We start from the raw sequence: 25625 nt of genomic DNA, 5'->3' as shown, positions 1-25625 counted from the left end.
TGCACCAGAATTTCAGCTTTTCATTATTTGGCTCACTTTTCAAGGCTCTGTAGAAGAGATGTATTTTAGTTGTGCATAAACATGATGATTTATATATACTGTGCTGATGCAGTATGCAGATCTGAGGCCTTGTAACATAATTGCTTACACTCTGTGCTGTAAGAGAATTATTTGTTTAAGGAAAAGCTGATGAGGTTGTAGCCCTTGACAAAGGAGAAGCAGAACCAAGCAAGTCTATGGGCTGTCCTTGACAGGACCTGCTACCACTCCTGTATTTTAATATGGCAAATGTACACTGACCGTTGTCTTGGAGTCATGAAGATGAAGTACTTTTATTGTTCATCAACCATAGAATTTGCAAGAGAAGGCTGTGTATGTGATATTGTGCCCACTTACTATGTATAATAACAATTTATTACCTCGTGTGGTAAGAGAGAGTGAAAAAGATTAAGCAGTCCCATGGTATCAAGCATCTGTCAGCATGTCTTCAAAATAAGTATATTCCTTGCTGCCATTACCAGGACTCCTGAAACTCCTTCAGACGAAGCCTTCCCTACTCTTGATGTTGTTAGTTATACCCCATTTCTGTGTTAAAGAAGAAATGTTTTAGGAATGCCTAAAAATATTTTGGGGTAATCTTTGTTTTCCCTGCAACTGATAAGCATTCCAGCTGCTCAGAGGAATTTGCTATTCATTTTAAGATAATCCCAGTAACTTATTTCTTACATTTCCTAATGTTTTGACATCTTTGATTTACTGAAGTAGCTGGGGATTTCTGTACTCTGGTGGAGTGGGAATGCTGCTTCTACTTGGTAAAATTCAGTGAAAGAGACAGCTGGAAAATGGCGTCGCTGAGTATAGAAACCAAACCTGATTCCTGTCTCCTACCCTGCTGCTTACTTAGGAAGAAACTGAACAAAATATTTGGTTGGGTTTGATGGGGGGGGGGGGAGGAAAACAAAAAAACAAACAAAAAAAAAAAACAAAACACCAGTTCTATTGCTACCCTCCCCTTTTTTTTTTTTTTTTTTTTTTTTTTTTTTTTTTTTTTTTTTTTAATGGTGGCAGCATTACCTAGATTGTCTAAACTACAAATGAGATTGTTTTATCCATAACTGTAAAATTAACTGATACTCTACTGTATGTTTTGGATACCTACTGCAGCTTTTTGGAAAACATTGCTGTTGAAATCTCTGCCCATGTGAGAATTAGTTCAACCTGCTGGTGAAATATTAGGCACCACATTGTTTGCTTAAGTGGAGGACTGGACCAATTTGTTTGTGAAATTAAAGGTACAGTAAACACTGCTGTTATAGCATGATTACTTTGAATACATGAGCTTCCTTTGCCTCACCCCTCAGCACAGGACCAGAGATCCCAGAACTGGGCTGTGCCTTTCATTTGGGGCTACAGCCCTCCATAGCAGATGTAAGGCAGAGAGCATCCTAGCAAAGAGCATTGCTGGCAAAACAGCCTCACCGCTCCTGCTTAGAAAAGCTTTAAAAAGCTTTGCTGCTTTGTTATGGGGGGTGATGAACCAAAGCTATACTTAAAAGCTCTAAGAGAGAGAACTAGCCTCCACATCTTCCAGTGGGTTGGTCTCTGATCAGAGGTTGAGAGATGCAGCCTTAGTACATGCCCGTTTCAGTGCTGCTCGCCCAGTTCATACAAGTTGCAAAGATAGGCAAAAGGCTGCACCAGCAGGTGGATTTAAGTCTCCAAACCTGAAAGAGCTGCTATCATCACCTTCTGTGCTACCACACTGGTGCCAGGCTTCATCAGTTCCTATTAAATTTGCCACCTGAAAAAAAAATGGCATCAGCTGTCCAGAATTCACTCTGTATTAACCATTCTGTAGAGGTGTTTTAGGACAGTCTTTAGCTAAGTTATTTCCTGTAATTTGTGTGCAACAAATCTGGAAGAAAGTGAAATACATCAGTGCTTCAGTGTCTTGCCTGCAGGAGGAGGATGCCTCAAAGATGACAGATGACTGTCCTGGTTGAGGAAAGGCACTCAAAAGGCTCTGTTTCACAGCAAACTAGTTAAGTGGTTCAGAAAAGTCACTTAGAGACAGATATTTGCATGCTATCATCATTGCATACAGGTACCTTCTTTCTTCTCTACTTAATGTGGGTCTGGTCTTTCTGCTCTTCACCTGTGGCTGTATCTCTATATGTCTGGTTTTGCAGAAGAAAATAATTGCTGAGGATGGTGAGCTGAGCTGAGCTGAGCTACAGCCCTCAGGGAGAGACCTAAAGTACAATTTACGAATGAGGGAAGAAGGCACTTCTATGGTGCGTTGTGGAAGTACCACATCAGCTCATGGGGAGTTTATCCTGATGGAGCTGCCTCTGGTGACTTCTGGCACATGGCAGCAACATCATTTGTCAGGTGCTTGTGCTGTGCAGTTCTGCTCTTTTAAAATGGCTGATTTGGCTTGTGGCAGCTTGAAAGCTCTGCATGCGCATGCACACAAAAAAAAAAGCTGTGTGACTTGGCCTTCTTTTACTCCCAGACAGGTCAGGGAAGATGTGTCAGCACCATGCCAAATGTTACTCACAGAGATGAGCAAACAGCACTCCCAGGTTGTGTGGTGGCTCTCACTTCAGGGATTCATAAACAGTTTTCTTCCACAGTTCCCAGAAAATTAAAACAACAATAAGACCCACCAAGGTTTGTCTGAATGTAGCTGGATATTTCAGAAAATAGTGTGATGTGGCTTCCATGTGCCTGGTGGCAATTATTCTCTGGCCTTGTAGGTTGTTTTCTTCAAAACTGGAGTCCATTGTGGACAGGATATATTGGACAAAAATGTTAAACATTATTTGATGTTTTTGACATTGGCTGTAAAGCTTAGTTTGCAATCAGCTGTTTCTCTGAATCCAAATAATCTCTTCTAACTTCTAAATTCAGTCTGAGAGCATCTCACCACTTATGGAGAGAAAGTAGAAAGGAAAAAAGAAAAAGCAGCTTGTAAAATCTTAGCCCAAATCACCTTCGTACAGATGAGGGCAAAGAGAAACAAAAAACAAAATGTCAGGGACCAAGATCTTAAAAGTGAGAAATCGTCTTTCTTTTGATCTTTGCTATGAGGTGAGTTCAAGTGTTCTAACCTCTGCTCTTTGCTGCTCTCTGAAGCTCAAGCTACTGTTTAAAACTTCTTCCTTGAATATAGAGAAAAAAACAAACATGAGGAATTGTTGGCAGATGTTGCTGGCATATGGACTGCACTAACTTAGGGTGACTCAGGAGTCAGCATAATTCAAGTACTATGGGAAGAGTGGGCCTCTCCCTCCAGGAGGGCTTGATTGATCATTTCTCTGCTAGAAGGAATCACAGAAAGGCCTAGGTTGGAGGGCACCTTAAAGCCCACCCAGTCCCACCCTTTGCTGTAGGCAGGGCTGCCACCTCCCAGCTCAGCTGCCCAGGGCTCCATTCAACCTGGCCTTGAGCACCTGCAGGGATGTGGCAAAACTTAACATTTCCCACTGGTGACTCCCATGTGTCACTGTCTCTAAGTAAATTTGCAAATAAACAACTAACTAGTAGATAAATGCATGCTTCTCTAGTGTCTGAATTGTACCATCATCTGCTGCTCTTAGAGGGAAAGCTAAACAGGGGAAGATGTTTTTCTTACGCACTTGCTTAGATGTTTCTGCTTTGGAGATCAGTAAATAGGAAGGTTAGCTCTGAAGAGGAAGACAAAATAGCATACTCCTCTGCAGCAGATTTTCTTCTGTGGCTGTGAGGCCCTATTTGTTCTCTCTGTTCATGCCTGCACACACTGCACATCTTTGCTATTTGCAGGTCCATACTGGATCTTTGACTCATCCTTGGAAGAGAAAAATAATAATTAACCAGACTAGATAAAGCATTCCATTACTTCTTGCAACACTTGGAAAAGAGAGGAATAAAGTTACTTTTTCTGAGGGAATTTTGATGTACTTGCTCCACAAGAAAAAAAGGTATTACTTAACTACTTTAAGACTGCAATTGCAGCTTCCACTGAGAGCATCTGTGCTTTTTGTGTGCAGAGTGATTTCTGGCTTGGTTATGGCCAGGGTTTGGGCATTGTTTTCTTGTTTCTTTCTCTCATCCCCTCTTTCCTGATGAAGAGAAAACTGAGAGGCTGAAATGTTTATGGTGCAAGGCATCAATGAGTGATCTACTGGAATTAGTAACAACTTACATTTTTCACTGTAAATACAGTGCTGTTGTTTTGTCATTGTTCTAAGCAAGAATCTGTTCACATGGATGCAACACCTGTTACATTTGATCAGATTATCCTCACATAAAAATCCAACAGCCTTTATCATCATGCCACTTCCATTAATTTTATTTAAAAATATATATATATTGCTACTTCTGTGTAAATCTTGGAACAGTTTTGGTCATTATGGAAGTATGTACACTACTGCAGGCTGACAACTAGGTTGCTAGCTACCTAATTTGATGTTTGTACAGGCACTGTTACTCACTATTGGACAGCATGATTTCTTGAAAGGGCTGTTAAAAATGTACCTAAATAATATGGTGCAATAAATCTGGGCTACTGCATTTTGTAGTAGTACAGCTGATACGCCAACAGTTGGAGTTGAAGTTTAGAGTTTACAAGCACGTTTCCTAATCCACTTCAGTGTATTAACACTTTCACTGAATGTGTTCTATGGAGGATGCCTATGTGTCTCCTGAACATATTTACAGCATGATCCACCTTTCCTTTTCCTTTTATATGCAGTTTGGAAATAAACAGTAGAACACTTGAGGTACAATTAGGGCATTTACCTACGATCTCAGTCTTGTCTAAGAAGCAGACATAATGCAGAGATGCTGCCTTGTACTCAATGATGAGAGTACTCTGAGAGTTCAAGCAGAAATTAGCTTTTCCTTGAGAAATTTTATATAACTACCATAGCATTTCTTCTATGCTAAAATAAATACCTCTAGAAAAGAAAACAGATTTTGGAACACACTAAGATTTTATGCAGGGGTATTGCAGCTTAATCATTCCATCTTCAAAAGTTTTTTGTGTGCAAGCCCATCTTTCTCTGCAATGTGTAGGCAGGCAGATACAACAGAAGCAACTACTCAGCTCTTGACAAAGACTGCGGAGGAAGCACTTGATGGCAGGATAATGGGGAAGAAGGTTAACGGGGAAGACAAGATGGGAGGAAAATACATAAACAAGAGACAAAAAACAAGCAAACAATAGCCAAGAGGCAGTCTGGTAGTTTAAAGAAGCAGTCAGTGTCATCTGGGAGAAAATCAAGAGGTCAATGCACAAAACTGAGCACTTGTGTCAGCTGCTGGTGTTATCAGGAAAGGTTCTGTTCTGGACCAGTCACTGTTTGTTTCTGTACTGCTAATGGTGCTATGAGCAGTCACATCTGATGCACAAAGGTTGAATTTCTCATCCACTTCCCAGTGTTAGTCAAACTAATTTGCTCATCTTGAATTTTGAACAAAACTTTCTGACATCAAATCCACTGCTATATGTGTTGTTCAACAAACAATTTGAGGAACACATTCACAAAAAATGAGAGATTTTTTTTTAAATACTTAAAGGGTTTATCTGCCTATTAATGCATGTGTTCTGAATCACTTCTAGCTGCTGTTCTAAAAATCCAGCTCCTCTGATGAAACTTGATGTTTCAAATCTTTTTTTGGCACACAGGAAAAGGCTATAAATTTACTTATTGAAAACCAACTTCACTGTAATTTTGCTATTAAGAAAGCTTTGCAGAAAACTAATCAGCAGAATTACTGGAATGCTTTATTTTAATTGATCTATCTAAGGAGCATCCAGAGGTTTGTTTTTTTTTTTTTTTTTTTTTTTTAGGAGCACACTGCAAATTCAGAGGACTAAAGAAGTATTTACTAAGAATACATATACAGAAATACATTTGTCTCCCTTTCAGAATGAATAAAAACTTGTCATGCTTTCATGAGAACCTCATCCTCCAGGAAGCAGTACCCACAACCCACCTCTTACCCTGTGCCCCTACAAAGTTTTCACATAGATAGCAACAAACGAGGTATCTTCATCGGCACAAACAACCAGCATCTCCGTCAGCACCAGGTAACGCTGCTCAGATACAGCTCATAAATCTTGCTGCAAATCACAAGAGAAGCATAAGCACTGGTTCACTAATGACTTGGAACTGGGAGAACTGTGTGCCACTTCTTGCAGTGTCTCATCAATCCACCTTCCAGCTCAGGCAGTTCTGCAACACATTTTTTGCCAGCTGTGTGTTAGCAGTTTGATAGCAAAAAAAATGTCACGCTGACGTTCATGTTATTGTTTTTTGTGGTTGCCACTGACAAGAGAAGAGATATTGCCATCTGGATACTCTCAGTTGCTCAAGAGAACTGCTTCCACAATTTCAGACATGGCAAATTCTTTGTGGGCTTTTTTTTTTTTTAAATTAGCCTTATTTAATATAGGACTTTGCCAGATTACTCTTTGCAATTGCATTTTGTGACTGTTATATTCAATTTTGCAATGCACTGCAATATAACTAGGTATTTCAAGGCATGAAACCATAACAAAAATTTTACTTGCAACAGAAAAACAACTTTCCCCTCTACACCATGTGTTTGTTTAATGTCAGTTTCCCTTTGTGTATGATGAAATGACACATCCACATTCGAAACCTGAAACACTGATGAAATCTCCTGAGCATCTAAAGCTGCAGAGCTGCTTTAACAAAATAAAAGAACGCCTGTCACGTTGCAGGTTCAAAAATAAAACAACTCATCAATCTACTAAAAGTCTGCCCACAGATCATAAAAAAAAAAAACAGCCGTAAGGAAGCCTGATGCTTTTCTCACTCAAGAAGAAACTCTCACCAATCCAAAGTCACTGAGAACCTTCCACTGATTTCAACAGGGTGAGCAGCTCAGAGACATTCAGGACTATAATTATGCTTTAAAATTAACATTATGCACATACTTTCATGAATATGAAAACGTGAACAGGGGAAAGGCTTAAAGCAACAATTGCGAATGAAGACTCCTAAAAGAACATGCTACAGTTTGAGATCAATTACTCAGTGTTACTCAGGAAAAAAATCTAATTTTAACAGGTCAAACCTATAATTTTTTTTTCCCATAGCATGTCAAAATCTCACATTCCTGCAGATGTCAGAAAGCACTGTTAGAAATGGAGACAGATTTTGCTGACTGAACCAAAGCATAGTTTCTCAGAGTCAAAACCACTGTTTATTTTGAAATTACTCCTATATGGTTATTATCCACTTAAAAGCATAAGCAAACCTTTGGCCTTGTAGCATCTCTCTAATCATTCACACTACAAAAACAGAAATTTATGGCATCATAAGTACTTACCAAAATAAAAGACTTTTTATCTCTCAGTTTTGTTTGCAAATGTTTTATTAAAAAAAAAAAATCTTTTAATGCTATTACTCAATACATGTGTAATAATACTTGATAAAGTATCACATTGTAGTAGGTATTTTGAGGAACATTATGGTTTAAACTAAATTATCAACACTCTGTTCTGCTCTATTCTGTTCTAAATTCTCATTTTTCCAAAATTTAAGCAAACTCCTTCTTTGTCAAGGTACGTCATCCTTAAGGCCTTGCAAACTTTTTAGTGATTGAACCAAAACAAAGAGAGAGCTCAGCTTTCTTAATCTAAAGAGCACTGTGCTCTTGAGCTTAAAAAAAGTGCCTGTGGTTTTCAAGCAGTTAGTGGCAAATCAGCAAGAAAGAAATCGGAGGAGAAGGAGCACTTGGAAATCAAGACAATTAAAGTGCACGGTTATACTGTCCGAAATTGTATTAAGCTGATCTCAAGAACTTGCTGGACTGTGGATATTTAATACAATTTGGCTTGCAAGGAACATACAATCGGACAGAAGGATTTTCTTCCTGAAGTCATCTACAGAATTTACTGAATTCAGATTTTCAAGGGTAGCATACTGCAGCTCTTTGGATATAGACTGGTTTCCTAAGTCCACAAAAAGATGAAGAAGGGGGAAAGGTGTGGAGGGCTGCAAGGTGTCTTTGCCCTTTCTTGGTTTTTCAGATGCCAGTACTTTCCAGCTCCCCATCCTCCAGCCCTAATGCAGCGTGCGACCTAGAAATCATAAAGAGTTTCTCTTTCTTTGTGTACTGTCTTTGAATTTGCTGAGATTGTTCCCCTGTTTGTTCTGTGCTGGTAGCCTTGAGGGGGTCCATTTTCTCAACTGGTTCCTCCTCACAGTCCTGGATTTTACTGGCTGGGGTGTTGGCAACTGACTCCAAGGAGGTGCCAGCCTCCTCCAGGTGACTGTAGCCCTTATTGCTGCTGGAAGGCTCAGACTGTGAGCTCTGGGAGTCCATCCTGGTGATGGCGGGGGGAGTTGAGGGAGGTGATTCCCCCAGGTCCAGAGATCTGGAGTGGCTAGAAGTTGCCAACAGGCTGGAGTCCAGGTCTCCCCTGACAGCTGGAGGCTGAGGTGGCTCAGGAGAAAGGGGACGCCTTGCATCAGGCAAGCAGCTGGTGCTCTGTCGCCTGAGAACCAGCTTGTGCCTCCTTGTCCTGTAGCCTCCCTCGACGTGGCTGAGGTCAGTCAGGCTCAATTCAAACTCCCCCCGTGGGATTTCCTGGACTCCTCGCTCACCAGGAGGCCTCCGCCAGCCTCCCCCTCTGCCACTCTGCGCCAAGGGCAGAAGAGTGAAAGCACTCAACGAGGATCCAACAATGGAGCTGGCTGTGCTGCGCTGGCCCCAGCTCTCTGGTGGGCTGCAGGGCGGACTGGTGAAGGTGCGGCCAGTACGGGCAGCACGCTCCTGGTAGATGCTGTACACAGCCTCAGCCAGGCTGGGAGGCTGTGGCAAGGTGCAGAAGGAGGAACGTCGTGGCGAGGACGCTAGGTCAGGTGGGGAAAAAGAGGCAGCCAGGCCCGGTGGCCAAGAGCTCTTGGCCAGCATAGCCGCAGCACCCAGGCCTTCACCACTAGGCTTTAGCTCCAGGCCCCGTGACTGCACATAATTGACAAAGCCATTAAGAGGAGCTGAGGCGCCTCCATCCTTTGCCCGCAAGCTGTGGGCATCAATAACAGTGGAATAGAGGTCCCGCAGGTTGATGATCTTGGTCTTCTTGTCACGGTTCTCATGCAATACTGCATTGGCGCAGATGAAGAGGAAGATGCCAATACCCATGATGAGGGGGCCCAAGACCTTCAGCTTGTCTGAATGCAAGTAGCTTGAGAAAAGACGGAAAAGGAAACCCACTGAAGCTTGGGGGGATGAGGAAGTGGGATAGGACTGCGGGAACTCCTGGCTGATAGCAGCGGTGGAATTGGCTCTGGAAGGTGACTCCAGGTAGATCTCAGCTTGTGCCCCTTCCTGGTTCTGGGAGCGGTTCTTGAGGGTGCCACCCTGAGGGGCCAGGTGCCTGCCCTCACTAACTTCTCTGTATACCTGGCTGGACTTAGGCCAGTAGCCCACAATAGCCAAGGCGATGCCCACTAGCAGTACCAGGATGCCACAGAGGGCGATGAGCCCTGAGATGGAGCACAGCTTGAGCTTGCCTTTCACAACCACAACATCATTTTTGCGTTTCTTCTTGGCCTTACGTTTGCGTTTGGGGATTTGGCTTTGTGGTCGCAAGGGATCCTGTTTCCTAGCTGAGATCCTCAGGAGGCCTCCAGTGGCGATCATGGCTGGCTACCCAGGGCACTGCTCCCTATAGCTGCTCCAGCTCCTGCAGGGAAAAAGAGAAGAGGGTGAGGATCAGTGACAGACCTATAGCACAACGGGTGTCTCCGTCTCTTGTTCGTCCTCCATTCTCCCATTAATTAAACCCCTCAACAAGTGGGACAGTGGTAACACCAACACGCTGATCTCTCTTGTCCATGCAGCTTCTGTATGTAAGAAAGACAGGCAGACTGATGAGACAGATGATTAGGCAGTTCTGCAAAGAGAAGCAGCCCCACTAGACCCTTGGCACACAGCTAATTAATTTCTTTATGCTCCAGATAAATGATAGATGGGGTAGTACCTGCTAGCATAAACAGAAAATGATCATGCTAGTCTCAGACAGTGCTTGCAAAACACCATGCTTCAGAGGAGGCTGACAGCTTCCCTGCCCTGAAGCCCCGTTCCCACAGGTTTGGGGTTATGCCACACAGCAACTTAACCACACTGTGGTTAGTGATGTAATGCAGGAACTAGATGTGAGGTATGAAGAAAATAAAAGCAGGAAGGATTACATTTGATCTATAGATACCATTCATTTTACTACACTATTTGCACATTAGTGGTGGAGTGTTAAGCATATTACTTTTTCTAAAGGAGGGGAAAAGAAATCACTGTGAAACATGCAAGGGAAACCAGAATAATAGAAAGCAGTATCCCACAAAAGTTTCTTTCACTTCCTTAGAATTCTATCTGCAATATTAAAAAAAAAATATATTAATCACTTGCCTGTGGTCAGGGAGTGTCAGCTGGACAGCCTCCTGCTTTGGGAACATGTGTGAAGTTCAGGGCAACTGTTATGCAACCACGGCCACATCCCCCCACCTCCAGAGAGGGGAGATGGTGGCTGGTAGGTAGCATGTCACATCTTATTAAAGGAGGAGCAAACCCCTGCAAATCACCTGGGGAAAAGGCAAGGATTGCTTGTAGAGAAACTGGCAAGTGACTGAACAGCTATCATTTATAGCTTTTATTTCACTGACTGTCAGGACTCATCTGCGTGTTCCAGTGACTGAAGCCGCAAAATGCACCATGTAGGAACAATTCCTGTGCTGCTGTGATATTTTTTTTTTTTTCCTGGACTCTCTACCCCTCACACTTCCAAGAAGAAGGCTTCCCCCCCTTGCTAACAGTCCAGTTTGGGACGGTATAGCTTTGTTTTTTCGAGGGAACAAAAAGATGACAGCACTGAATATAATCTGGTTTATAAAGTTCAATTCATTGCACTGAAAGACAATTAAGCAAGCACCTAGGAAAAAAAAAATACTTCTCGTCCTTTCCCTGTTTAGCGTTTAAATCTCATTTCTCCCCTCCTCTATTCCCAGATTTTACATGTAGGTGAGGAGTCTGTGCCCAATTTACTCTGTTCGATTTTTTTGCTGCCAGCGAGGATGCTGTTAAATTACTCTCTGAGGTACGGCGTACTCAAAACAAAGGACAGGAACGAGAAGTCTCTATCATCAAACTACTTACTTTAAAAACAACAACAACAACAACAAAAAAAATTTTTGTCAGTGCAGAAGTGCAATTACCGGGGCAGGATTTGCTGTAATCGCCGCTCGCTGATCTCATTCCTTCTCCTGCCCCCCCGATAGGAACCGGTCTCCTCCACAACGACGAAAACAGATGGCAATCATTTCGGAGCTGCCTTCCTGAGACAGCACCGCCCGGCACTGAGTTTTTCCCGTTTAGAAAGGAGCGCAGAGCACGTGAAGGAGGGGACCGCCAACGAGAGCACCAGCGACGGCAACAGAAGAAAACAACGCAGAGACTCGGGGACACTTCCGAAGGCTGCGGAGCGAATGCACGAGCCGATGGCGGTGCGCAGACAGCGGGCGCCCCGGGGCGCAGTTCTCACGCTGTTCTGACAGACGGACGGGGAACCGGAGAGAACCCGGGCTTCGCGCCCGCTCCTCAGGTACCGCTCGCGGAGCGAATAAGCGGTTTTCGGGAGCCGGGTGGCCAGGCTGCTGGGCGCTGCTCCCGGCGGCAGGGGCCGGGGTCTCCCGAACACCGCGCAAAATGGCAGCGGCGCCGCCGAAGGCTCCGCACCCACTTACCGAGAAAGACCGGCGAGAGGTCAGCGGCCGAGCCACAGCGGGGAAGAAACTTTCCGGCCCGAGCGGGCATCCCCGCGCGGCGCCCGCCCCGCCGCCGCCTCACCGCCCCTCACGGCCCCGGGCGGGCGGGCGGCGGGGCTGGGCCGAGCACTGGGCTCTCCCACGGCCCCGCCGCCGCCGGCCGCCTCAGGTTGCTCGGCGGGAGTGCTGCCCCCGCGCCGTGCCGCATCCTTCCCGCCGCGGGGCCGCCCCTCGGCAGCGCCCGCCCGGCGGAGCCGCCGTCTCTGCCGCTTAGGGCGGTGCACGGCTGCCGCGACTAGCGGCCGGACTCGGAGCCGTTGCTAAGAAACGGAGCCGTGACACAGGGAAATGGCTGCAGGACGGCCACCGCCGCCCCCCCACCTGCGCACCTGCGCCGGCCCGCCGCCGCCCTGCCCTCACACGGTCTGCCCCCGACCGCCCGGCCCCGCCCCCCCCCGGCGGCCACTCTCTGCCGTGCCTCGGCCCGCCGTGTCGTGCGTGCTGAGTCGGTGGGGTAGGGTGATGTCCGGCACTCTGTGTCCCTTTGCTTTGGGCGGCTGACCGTGCTCCTTGTGGGAGGTTGGAGATGTGCAACTCCTTCTTGTGCCTGCCCCACAGCCGCCCCTCACGCCTTGTGAGAGGAAGGTGGCACTCCCAAGCACAGGTGTAGTGGGCTTGGAGTGCGTGTCCTTGCTTGTGCTCAGCTATGGTTGTTTTTCTGGTCCATCAAGCAGTTGGCCATGGGAGAGGTGTAGCGTCTCTTCCTGTCCCTTCCTTTTAGCCTATCATTTAGGCTAATGTGGACCTCTCCCAGGCTGCCCGAGGGCTTGCTTCACCAGGTGGCACTCATCTTCTCCCAGCTCTCCAATTTAAGAGCTCGCCAGCTGTGTGAAATCATAGAATCATGGTACCACCAAGGCTGGAAAAGACCTGCAAGAGCATCCTGTCCACCTGGCCATCTGCCACCAGCATTTCCCCACTAAACCATGTTCCTTAGTACAACAGCTACCCATTTCTTGAATGCCTCCAGGGAATCTTCCATCAGTGTTGTCCCTGTGCCCTCACAGCCAGTTGTCTTTGAACCTATTTTAAAAATGCTCATCTTGAGCACAGATCTCAAATGACAGTAGGGAGGATTTAAAAGGAAGAATGGCACATGCAGCAAGATCAAGATATTTTTTTCCCTTGAGTTTGCAGGAATTATGAGGAAGACAGCCAAGAAGCTTCTTCTGAAGGAAGATGGAAGTCAGAGCTGAGATGTGTCAACATGGTCACTGTGGATCTCACATTTTCGGCAGAGACCAGGAAACAGTATTCTGATCTGAGCATCTTTATGGAAATTTTGATTAAATGGAAGCCACATTAAGCTGTCGCACAAGTGAGATATAATCTAGCACACCCCATCATACTGCTTGTCTTATTTATTACAAGAGACTGCAGTTCATTGCTTTAGTAGAGCCTTCTTAGAGGTTCACTGTCAGCTGGGAAGGGAAATCTTAGGCAGGTATCTCAAAATGTACTGAAAACTTGACCTGTGAAACTTGGGCTTCCTACAGACATGTATTGTGTGATTTGCTGGGGTGGATAAATGGAACCCACCTTTTTTAAGTAGTCTTGGATAACTACTGAAGCTGAAGTGTGCTTAGCCTAGGCTAAAACAGCCCTCTTCTACCTCTGCTTGACCTCTTTTTGCATGGGAGAACTCTGTTTTGTGTAACAACCTGCCAGGAACTATCAAGTAATAAATATAATTGTTATGGTTCAAAATGGTGATGTTTTGTTTTTGGGTTTGTTTTTTTTTTTTTTAAGATCCAACACAGGGTGACAAAATTGTAGGAGAGATTATGAATATTCATTTAAGTTTTACATATTCCAGCCTCACTGATTCTGTAGTTCTATGAATTTTCATCCAGACTCCTAATGCACGTTGTTTACCCCCAACTATAAGTGCCTGATTTGAGAACAAACAAATCCTAAATCTGTACGTATGCATTTTGATCTCAGTTGCAGTCTGTCTACAGAATCACTTGGGGCACATTTCTTTTAGTACATATATAACTTTTGGTTATGCAACAGGCTTGAAATTTAAGATTTATTATTTAAGAACTTCTTATAAAAGTCTGCTTTGAACACTCTCACTGAACCCGAGCCTTCCAACATTTGATAATTTGCTTTGTGTTCAGCCCAGACTATCAGAGAAATCCAAACATATCACATCTGTTTCCACCAGAGACCTGTATCACATCAATAATGCAGCATCATCAGACTCTCCCTGAAAAGCTCCTGTGTTAGAGGGAAAACAAGAGCGAGTTTTTAAAGGGCAAAGAGCTCTTTTCTGTATCTGAGTCACATTTTCTATTTCTGTCAAACTAAACCATTCTATTTAGCTATCTTTTTATACAACAGCTTTTCCATATTTTCATTGCTAAAGTTTTGAGGGATTAGGCTATCATCACATTCACAGTTTTCAAATTGCTCCTTCCAAAATTTGATGTAGGTGAGTCCAAATCCTGGAAAAATAGAAATATGTTCTTGGATGAAAAGCTGCTGAAGACGTTATGCAGTAGCAAGCAATGCAGTCATAATTGACTCTGCATGGTAAGGACTTTGTAAGCCTACAAAGGCAGGCTGAATCCCTTAGAGAAAGTTACCAGGCTGAGTTATATATCCTTATGCATCCTACAAATTCTTCTTGTTCTTTAAGAAATACATTGGGATCTTTAATGAAACATTTATTTTATTTTTAATTGACATGGATTGTGTGTTCCCAGAAGTGGAATGGTTGCAAAAGACAGCTTTCCTATTAGTCTGATTTACTAGTTGCTTGAGTTAATCTGTTACTCTGTAGTGTTTGAGCACTACTGAGCACTGCTGGCAGTTTCAGAATAAGCCTTACCTTTCTATAACTTAATGCATGATGATATTTATCATCAAACTGTGGTGAACTTAAATATTTATTAGGAATTGCAGAAAAGCCATTAGACCTGGGTTTCCCTTCTCCTCTCCTCTCCTCTCCTCTCCTCTCCTCTCCTCTCCTCTCCTCTCCTCTCCTCTCCTCTCCTCTCCTCTCCTCTCCTCTCCTCTCCTCTCCTCTCCTCTCCTCTCCTCTCCTCTCCTCTCCTCTCCTCTCCTCTCCTCTCCTCTCCTCTCCTCTCCTCTCCTCTCCTCTCCTCTCTCTTTTAAGCATATAGTTGTTTTCTTTATATTGTTTGTGCATAAGATGATAACCTTCACGTGGTCCTTCTTGGAAAATGCTTCAGTACAACCACACCATCAATTTGAGTATATCCACTTGAATAAGTTCCACTCCAGGCTGGCTGAATATGTCAGCTCTAATCCAGGAGATGTGTAGCCAAGTTAATATATCTCAGCTCTCAGCAGGCCCAAGGTCCAAAAATGATTCAAAGGACAACCTGAAGTACTTGGTGTACTTACAGAAAATATTGCAGGGTCTATGTAATCCAGCCATGGACATGAGTAGAGACCCAGGGTAGAGAGAGACCTTACAAAACAAAACAGAGAGCAGGCCCTTACTAGATATACTTGCAGACTGGGCACAAGATGAAAAAAGATTCTTAGACAAGTGCTATTAAAAGCATAAGAGAGAGACATACTGCACAGACAGGTTTTCCTCAGTGATTTATCTTCACAATTTCTCAGACACAGAGTAACAGAAGACTTGAAGGGTCGTTTCCGTCTCAACCCACATCCTGCTACTGAGCAGAATGGCTTCCAGTCCTAACAGTGGCTCTAGACTGAAAGCATGTTTTAATTTTAAATTTAGCCTTAGCTAATTTGTTACAATTATAAAAATAAGAGCTGATGTACATTTTGTACCTGTGCTTCCCAAGTATACTGTGCTGCATGCCAAGGTTTACTGAGTCTTTGTTTCTGGACTTCATAGCCTCATCTTATTCAATAGCTTAAGAAGTTGTAAGAGCATTACGCTCAGCCTGAGCACTGGTCTCATAGTGTATGCTCTGCCCCATGTGAGCCCCATGTACATTTTTTTTGTTAGTATGTTTCCTTTATCAGTGGAGATTCTGATTTGATTAATGACAGAGACTCTGTTATGATTAACGATTTGACAACCAGTGCAAAGTAGCACTGTGAATGAGTTATAAGAAATCATTTTTACTGCGAAAATTTATGTTTGAAATCCTTATAGGCCTACAAGAAACAGCTTCTTTATTGTTTATTAAATTCATCTGGCTTATTTGATACATGGTAGAATCAGAGGCAACCTTTCATTGCTCAGCAAACCTGAGTCTAGAAAATCCACTGAGAGTGAATGGCAATTTGCATGTCTGCTCTTCTTTCAAAATTAATTACAGCAGAGATACACATTTCTGGGAACATTTGTCAGGGTGAAGGATCTCACAGCTATGAGATCTGGTGACTGGAAGGTAAAGGGTAAGATGATGTCAGATGAACAATTTTTAGAGAAAAAAAATGAACTGCTTGTTAATCTCACTTCTCACTGACAGTCAGTTCTTCCTGACAATCTCTGTGAATAAATTTTTATTTATATTTTTGAGACATTAATGAAACTTGCTAATTAAAAATGTACATATTTATAGAGTTGCGTCTTGCAAAAAGTCTGAAACTAGAGGAGACGATGTTAAATGCTCCTGAGTCAGTTGTGACATGTTGCAGGAAGTCTGTGATGTTTGGACCCTCTGGTTATGAACCATGCTCAGGGCATATGTCACTCAATTGCTTTTAAATGTTCCGTGCATGACTTCTCAGTTGGCTTAAAAAGAAGTAGGAACCATTCAGCCATTTTATTTGCTTTCACTTTTGGTTTGCTGCTACTAGATAGCTGCAAACACATATACTTTTGTGTTATTATTTGTGGACATAAAAAACGTATGAAGGCTAGTCATGAATACTTCACAAACTATTGTCTGGGAAGGAAAGATCAGTGCAGTACTTCCCCCAAATCACTGCAATAAACATATATTTTCTAATGTTGTTCCCCTTTTACCTAATCCCTTGCTCTACCATGTAAGCTCTTTCAACTGGAGTCCATCCCAAAACAACTTGATCTTATAATTGCAATGACATTTCTGTGTACAGCCATTTCATGATTACTATCTCCTTATTGTTTGAACATTTTTGCTGACAATTTGAAGGTCTACAACAAATATACTGGCAGAAATGAGTAAGTATTTTCTAAGACGAGTTTATAAAATAACTAATTCTGTCCTCAAGCCCTGGAAATAGTATCTTGAGTCAGCAGGAGCACGTTTGTCTATGAGATAATGACAACATATAAGGGATGGAAGGTTGGAAAATGTTTCTATTGTAAGTTATATTAAAAATAAGTTACTTACATGGCAAAGCACTTGTTGTAGGAGGTGAACATTAGAATATACCCATAACATATGGTTCCTGCTGTCTTTTTTTTTTTTTTCTTCCAGGGCAGTAACTGCTAAAGAAATTTTTACCGTTGGTAATTTAAAATTGTAGATGTGCAAAAATAAATGTGATACCAGCATTTTTTGCAGCTCTGTGCAAGGATTTTTCAGCGAGGAGAGAGATGCTTGTGCTTTTTGTCTGCATTGCTCATTGCAAGTTCTGACATCAGAGAGTTCTGGTGATATGAAGATTGCTGAAAGGGAGGAATTGTGGACATTTTGTCTCCTCCACACAGGGCCAGAACATGCATGAAGTGATGAAAGAGCTGAACTGCTCAGCCACGATGAGCTACAGTCACAGCAAGCAGAACTAGTTAGCAGACATTCTACAAATGTAATCATTTCCCCATTTCCCCATCTGTTTCTTGTATGCACCTGCTGCTCCCCAGCATATCCTCAGGCTGCTGGGAAGCAGGGCTGTCTTTTCATTACATAAAATGCACAATGACAATGTCAGTTGGGGGAATTCCTCACTGGTCTGGTGAGACACTAGAACAATGCAATCAAGCATAATCATAATTAATAATAAGATGATTTGCAGCAATCTTCACGAAAACACAGTCTATCAGTCAGGAGAATAAGGCAATGATTGTATATTTCCTCTTTAAGAGAAGGGTTGTCTCAGACCAGTACTCACTACATACTTACATACTCGTGCAGCTTGATAGGTGTCTTTGCCCTACATTATTAAGGGATTAACTTAGCATTTAATAAATGGAAACTATTACAGTATAATTTTTATATGCTGTCAAAAAGAGATTAACCCACATTTTTGACCTGTTTTTTTTTTTTTACTTTCCCCATGCCATTTCCCTTCCTCCACGACCTGCAATCAGGTTTTACTCTACAATGGACATCTGATTTTCACTGAGAGAAGACCAGAAGGTAACATAGAGTACTTATCCATTACCAATTTCAATACTGTTTCAATAGCATTTCAATACTGTTAACACAAATTGTCACAACTCGAACTGTGAAGGTCCTTAAATCTCCATGCTTCAGGGCTGTGACCTTCAGAGTGATATGATACAAGATCAACTCAGATTTGAGGGTCAGATTTGCCCAAGACTTAATGGCACATTTTGGCAACAAATAGAAAGCCAGAAAACACATCAAGATTCTGATGGAGGAAGCCTTGGGTTGCCAGAAGATTACAGTCATCTTGTTTCTGACAGTTCTTCACAGTTTCTCTCTGGAGGAAGGAAGTCAGGGTAAAGTCAAGAGTGTATCTTAGATACTCTAATACTGTTGCTAAGCAGCATAGGTGGTTTTCTTACTTGAGACAGGAAATAAACCCTTCTCAGGCTGAGAGCAGCACAAATATGAAATGTAGACTTATTTGAAATGTGCCATGCTCGGGACCAAGTGCCAGGATCGATATGCTCATATATTTTCTCATCAGTCACATTTGTGTTTTTTTGGTTTGTTTGTTTGTTTTGTTATTCTTCATGACAAACATAGCAAAGAATATTTTATAACACCAATAAAACTCTGAAAGCAATTTAACAGTGAACTGTAGGTACTAAATCCCAAAAAGATACAGAAAGAAGTCATATTCAGAATTAGAACGTGATCTCTGTAGTTAATGACACTTAGGCACTCAGACCACAGGACATTGCTTACTGAATGTAATTCATAACTATTTAGAAGTGTTTGACTACTATCATTTTATTATTGATTATATATTATATCTCTACTTTGATTTTGAATGGCAGCATTGCTGTGTTGAAGTATATCAATCAAATGCCTGATATTCCACTAATCATTCACAATCAATTTTGTAGCTTTAAAGGCATCAAATTATGTAATAAAAAAACCCACAACTTGCTAAGCTTCTTTTCTACTCTGACAGAAGTGAGCTGAATTTTCAGAATGACTTAGATATACAGGAAACATCCAATTTTTTGCTCAAATTGGAAGATATTCTCAGCAGAGACCTGGGAAAGCTGGATATTTGGGTGGAGAGGAATTTTATGAGGGTCAACAAGGGCAAGTGTAAAGTCCTAAACCTGGAGAGGAGTAACAGCTTAGCAGTTGACCTGCTGGAAAGGGGCTCTGTAGAGAAGGACCTGGTGTGCTGGTGGACAACAGGTTGGCCGTGAGCCAGCAGTGTAACCTGGTGGCCAAGAAGTCAAATGGGATCCTGGGGGGCATTTAAAAGTGTGTGGCCAGTAGGCTGAAGGAGGTCATCCTTCCTCTCTACTCTGCCCTGGTGAGGCCTCATCTGGAATACTGTATCCATTTCTAGGATCCTCTGTTCAAGAAAGTAATTTCTAGAGAGAGTCTAACAGAGGGCTACAAAGATAAGTAGGTGCATGAAGAATCTCCCTCATGAGGAAAGGCTGTGAGACTTGGGACTGTTTAGCCTGGAGAAGACTGAGGGGGGATCTTATTAATGCTTATGAATACTTAATGGCTAGAAGTCAAGTGTATGGGACCAGGCTCTTTTCAGCAATGCCCAAGGGGTACAAACTGAAACACAGGTAGTTTCACCTGAGCATGGGAAAGGTCTTTACTTTGAAGGTGACAGAGCACTGAAACAAGTTGCTCAGAAAGGTTGTGGAGTCTCCTCCTCTGTAGATATTCAAAACCCACGGAGATGCTTTCCTTTGCAACCTGCAGTAGGAAACCTGCTTTGGCAGGGGGTTAGACTGGATGATCTCCAGAGGTCTCTTCCAACCCCTGAGATTGTGTGACTGTGATTCTGTGAAAGCCAACAAGTACATTGTTTTCTTTACTATAAGAAACATTTCCCTGAAAGATTGAAGCAGAATAAATTAAAAGGGATTAGCAATGTCACATAGCTTGCAGTTTCTTTGCCTTCATTACCAAATAATATTATCTTAACTTTAAGAAGAAAAGAACTAACAAAACTAACAGAGATATGTTCATATTACAAAGATGTTGCTTGCTCTAATCTTTTCAACACTCCCACTGGGGTAGGCTATGACCTGGTTAATGTGTACATCTGAATGAAAGCCAATTAACTTGCAATAAAATTTTGCCAGAGACAAAAAGAAAACCTGGCACTGCATTTGCAGTGAGATTAGAGATGTGAATAAAGCAACTAAGTTTTAGTCCCAAATCTTGAATACTAACTACTGTTTTTGAAGTCAAGTCAGATCTTTGGGAGTCTATAGGTTTGGGCACTCCTGAAAAATGGGGATATCTTAGATAGGAAAGTGCATTTCTTATTCTGTGGTGTAGAGCATAGACAATCTATAGCCTATGTTCATATCTTTAGTTATTTTTTTGGAAATCATTTTGCTGAGTTTTATTCATAGATATTAATGGTAGAGATAAAATAATTGTGCACTATGGCACTCAAAAGACAGAACCTGAAATAATTTTTGTTTTTAGTTAAATTTATTTGCAATTAGATTGGCCTGTATTCCACAGAAGGATGGAAATGGCCTTTTCCTGCTCTTTTTTCTCTTTGTTTGTATTTTGGCAGTGAAATTATGCTTTTTACATACACTGGTTAGAAAGCCTCAACTCCATCATTTATTACACATACTCTTTTTTGTGCATGTTTATTACTCATGCATAGCCAGGGATATGAGGATCACGGTTGCATTAAGAGCTATTTACTTAAATTTAAATATAGCCAATCAGAGCTCATGAAAACATTAAACAGGCATTTACAAATAAAAAACTGAAGATGTAGATCAGGCCATCGCTAAATAACTGCCTTCTGGTAAGGATTCAACTACAGTTCGAGGACACACTTACACTCTTGGTTATCTTTACTGTTCCTAGAAGTCTTTGCCACGAAAGGCTGTCTTAGTTCCCGAGGATATATTGCAACACAAGTAGGTGGAATTTATCTCACCTAACTCTGGAAGGCTGTAACATGCCTGCGTCATTTCCAGAGTATGATAGATCTGGTCTTCTGTAGGAGTGACAGTTTGAATTATTTTCTGCAATTACCTGTTTCCTCCTATTGATTATGGTAGAAACCTAAACTCTAGATTGCTGTGTTGAAGATTTTCACATTACAGAGTTCACCCTCTGTTTTCTCTCTGGTATAGTATTTACATGGCTTCCCATTTTTGCATAGCATCATGAGAACTTAGAACAGAGACAGATCTCATGGTCAAGTTCCGCAAACACCCATTCTCGGTGTTTTTGCATCTTTTTATATCACAATCTTTAGTTACTACATCACAATATCTAGTTATGTATATACATCAGTGTCTTCACGCATCTCTTTTTAATTCTAGTAAGAGCATGGATCCTCCTTGAAGTAATTCCACATTTGTCTTGTAGTTTGGCTATCTTTTCCTGTATCTGTATTAAGAATTTATTTCTATTTGTGAGAGAATTGAATGAATAGGACAAACACTTCAGAATAATTATTTCAGAACTTGTTATATTTCACTGAGCAGCATTTCTGGGAATAGCAAACTCCCAAGTGGCAGGATCACATTGTAATTGCGACTTAAATAACTAGAAGCAGTCACAGAACTTTTGGTGTGGAAAGACATTATTGAAGTTGTATAGCATTTGCTCCAGCCTTTCATAAAAGATAAGAGAATGAGAGATGCTTTGGTAATAAGTGCCTCCTGATAGGCATAGTGGAAAAGCCATTAAGAAGGTCATAGATAACCATATATTTAAGACCACTAAGCACATGCCTATTCACAAAATTGTGATCCTGGAAAGTGCATCTGTAATAATGGAGGATTTGGGAGCTTTGGTAGAAGCGTGGCCTACAAACACTTACTCCAGTTCTAACGTTTCTCATCTCATTTATTCATTTACTCACAGTCCTCATTCAATCATTAGCACATGCTACTGAATCACTTGAGATAGTTCTCTGACTAGAAGACTGCATAAAGAGGGCTCATAAAGTTCATTTTAGCAATAAAGATGCAGGCAGTTTTATTCTTTCCTGATTGTCATAATCAATATGCTGTGGACTCAAATACCTGTAGAGATTATAACAAGAAAAGAAAAAAAAGAAATATTGATATATCTGCTAAAAAGTATATTTGTAGGATTTAATAAAGCAGGAGTGAAGTCACACTCACCTCACATGAAGGACATCATTTTGATTATGAACTCTGGATGACTAAACTTTAGATAATCAGTCAGTAGTATCTGAAAAGACTGTTGAATGTAGGTTTAAGTTTTTTAACTTTGGCTTTTCTTGCTCTTTTTCCATGACTTTGTGTATGCCCTTTCTCAGCACGAAGTTAGATAACATCAACTTTAGTTAAGTGCATCTTGAAGGAGAAAAGATCTTGTTACTTTGGTTAAAGTAATACCTGTCTCTTGGGACCTTATGGGGACATTATCTTTGCCTCAGCACTAGTCTTCCACAGTCACATTGGCTCCTGAGGCTCCCACAACTTCTTCACAGGAGGTACCCCATTAGCGAGGTTACAGCAAGTATTAACTTCTGTAGACCAAGGAAAGTCATTCCACATGCAGAGATAAAACCCTGCCTCCCTTTTCTGGTCCTTTTCAGGTTCTTTCTCAAATATAGTGGAGTTATGTTTGTTATGTTTCTTCCACTTTTTTTTTTTCTTTTTTCTTTTTTTAAATTGTTTCTCAGCTCTAATAGTAGGGAAAACACACTAAGAATCATGGGGGGGAACAGATAGGATCCTGATTTGCTGAGGTCAGTGTTTTCTCTCTCATAATAGCCTGAAGAAAATGGAGGGGGAAAAAAAAAACCTCACTATAGAACTCTGCTGTCTTGTTTTCTTCTCCTTCCAGCTATTAGAAAAGGTAAAACAAATATAAGTCTGAAAATAAGTGAGCTAATAAATGTCTGAAACAAGATGAAACACTTTGTTGTTGTTCAAGCATTAGTAAATATTTTGTTTGCCATGGAAGATCAGTTTTTTCTTGAGATAGTTAAAAGAACATTCTTGCCTAAAATAGTGTTTTTGTTTTTAATTAATTTGATTCTGGAGAACGTACTGCTTTTACTGAGTAACCATCTGTTCTCATGCAGCTGATCAGGACCAGAACTTACCCCATCCCTCATGTATGTGAGTGAGTGACTGAGGCAAAGATGTAGAATTCTCTTTGAAGAAAAAAGAGTCTTAAAAGGGACAGACAGTCTAATTTGAAGTCTAGGTAGAATTCCTATTTAATTGAAATAGAGAATAACGAAGGAAGGCTGATATGGACAGATTTTACTCATGACTTATAGAATCATAGAATTGCCAAGGTTGGAAAAGACCTCCAAGATCATCCAGTCCAATTGTCCACCTATCACCAATATTTCATACTATACCATGTCCCTTAGTACCACATCTACATATTTCTTGAACACCTTTAGGATCAGTGACTCTGCCACTGCTCTGGGAAGCCTTTTCCAGCACCTCTCACCTGACCTCTCTTGGAGAAAAGGTATTTCCTAACATCCTAACATTCTGGAAATGGGATTATGCTGCTTCATCAAATTTAGACATGTTACAAGCAAATTAGTGAGAGTAAAGACAAATATTCTTCCTGTTTGTTCTCTGAAACAAATAGAATGCAAAAATATTATCTGAGTAAGGAAAGCACATCACAGAGTGTTAAATTTTGTGGTGACAAGATACTGTGATGGATTTCTACCCTCCAGAGCTTTGTGCAGATATTTTACAGGTAGTGACAAAATAAATTGGATGCTTGGCATTTACGTAAATGTGATCTGGAAACCAGTGGAATAGGTAAGAAATTTCTTCTATTGACTTTTCACTAACTGATGTGAAAAACCAAGGGACAGATTTTGTTCCTAGACATACCTACATAAATCTTCAGTAATGCTGATCTCAATAAATGATGAAATTGATGTTACAGAAGTTGGCTTTTGTGTTTTAGATAAGCGAATCTTCAAATCTGTGCACTGTTAGTTTTACTCTTCACAACACTTACTTTTGCAATTTATTTTACCTAGAGTATAGCTTAAAATGCTGCATGTCAATTAACACACCACTGTAAACTCACACTTAGGGTGTACAAAGTTTAATTTTGGAACAAAACAAACAGAGTTTACTTTAAGTGATTGACATCACTGAATATAAATGAAACTAACTCCTCTCAATACAACAGTCACCCAACAGACTAGAAACTTTAAGATCCAACTCCTAGGAGACCCAGCTAAAATTTATTGCTTCCTTGTAACCGACTTGGAGAATGCCAGAAAGCCTTTTACACTTTAACATTCACAGACCTTGGCAGACTACATTCATCTGCAGAAAGGCCACGATGTTATGAGACACTCAGTGTTCTATGATTCTGGGATGCTGCAGTCTCCCCAAAAATTCTGCCACTGCAACGTGAGACAAAGTTCGTGTTAACGTAAGCAGCGCTGTGCTGTTGAAATGTTGTTAATGAAGTCTCTGGCAATTTATGAAACAGAAAATGACCAACTTCTGGCTCATTTTTCCATAGCCAATCCACTTATTTCAGAGCATCACCCCTGAAGAATGTCATAGATAGATATGCGGATATCCTAGAGATGAATTTCAAATTCCACTCTTGCACTTGTCTAGAACTGTTGTTCTTAGCTCCCACTCATATATAAATGTCCAACGCTTCATTTGTATCCAACATCAAAAAAGCTGCAAACACAGAGCTGAAACTTGTCTAGATTTGCAACTTGATTTGAAGCAATTTATCAGTTACACAGCCTACAGAAAAAAAAAAAAAAAAAAAAAAAAAAGTAAACAGGGATAGAAAGCCAGTAGAAATTAGCAGTAGTGTTCTGCAGCACTGGGTAAGTCACCGCTATTTATTTTTTGTGAAACAACATTTTGTTTAATCCTTCATAAGATGTACAAAATGCGTTCTTAAATCATTCTCTAGAAAAACAGATTTTTAAAATTTCCCATAACTTTCCAGTGCTTTCCCTTAAGTCTTTAATGAAAATATAATACAATTGTACATTTTGTCATTATATACTTTGGCTTCATTAAAGCATGATTTTAAAAAAAATGTTGGGATGTCTACCATTAGACAAAGAGTTTAAAAACTGTAGTAAAGTCATCAGTTTCTAAAGCATCCAGACCACTGAACAAATAGGTTCATTTTTATAACACATTTTGTGTATGAGTATCAATTATCTGTTCAGTTAGCCTTCATTGAAGAAAATATAATGTTGCTGATAAAAATAAGAAACTATCAGGCTTCTTTTGAATCTATTAAACAAAACTGTTAGCAGCCTCCAACTTCAGCATAAGCATCCATAACCACTTACATAAATGGGATGTTTTTAACTATTGTTCAATGTTTTTTAAGAGAATTTATTTGTCTGGGACAAGCAGAAGAAATAGAATATGCTACAGAGAAGAAAAAAGTGAACAACCAGAGCCAAGGGACATGGTCTGAATAAACATTGAGAATGTGACTCTGAGATGAATGCAAAGCATTAGGATTAATGTCAGACAGAAAACAGTCTGGAAATAAGGCCGAAGTG

At 41.3% G+C, this 25625-nt stretch overlaps 1 protein-coding gene across 3 annotated transcripts; it reads right to left on the bottom strand.

The window, feature by feature from the left end:
- Positions 1-5877: 5877 nt before the first annotated feature.
- TMEM200C (transmembrane protein 200C) lies at positions 5878-11893 on the bottom strand. Of its 3 annotated transcripts, XM_052703467.1 has the most exons (3): positions 11238-11357; positions 10435-10607; positions 5878-9712 (listed from the first exon to the last, which is right to left on the bottom strand). In XM_052703467.1, exon 3 carries the CDS (start codon positions 9667-9669, stop codon positions 8047-8049), a length of 1623 nt encoding a protein of 540 aa, XP_052559427.1. In that variant the 5' UTR covers positions 9670-9712; positions 10435-10607; positions 11238-11357; the 3' UTR covers positions 5878-8046. The 3 variants fall into 3 exon arrangements, with proteins under 3 accessions (XP_052559427.1, XP_052559428.1, XP_052559426.1); XM_052703468.1 differs by lacking the exons at positions 10435-10607; positions 11238-11357 and adding an exon at positions 11766-11893; XM_052703466.1 differs by lacking the exon at positions 10435-10607 and having other exon boundaries at positions 11238-11745.
- Positions 11894-25625: the final 13732 nt, after the last annotated feature.

This window comes from Tympanuchus pallidicinctus, unplaced genomic scaffold, assembly GCF_026119805.1.
Source record: "Tympanuchus pallidicinctus isolate F22 unplaced genomic scaffold, pur_lepc_1.0 scaffold5, whole genome shotgun sequence".
In the NCBI taxonomy this organism is placed as follows: domain Eukaryota; kingdom Metazoa; phylum Chordata; class Aves; order Galliformes; family Phasianidae; genus Tympanuchus; species Tympanuchus pallidicinctus.
This window is presented reverse-complemented; position numbering and strand designations above follow the sequence as displayed.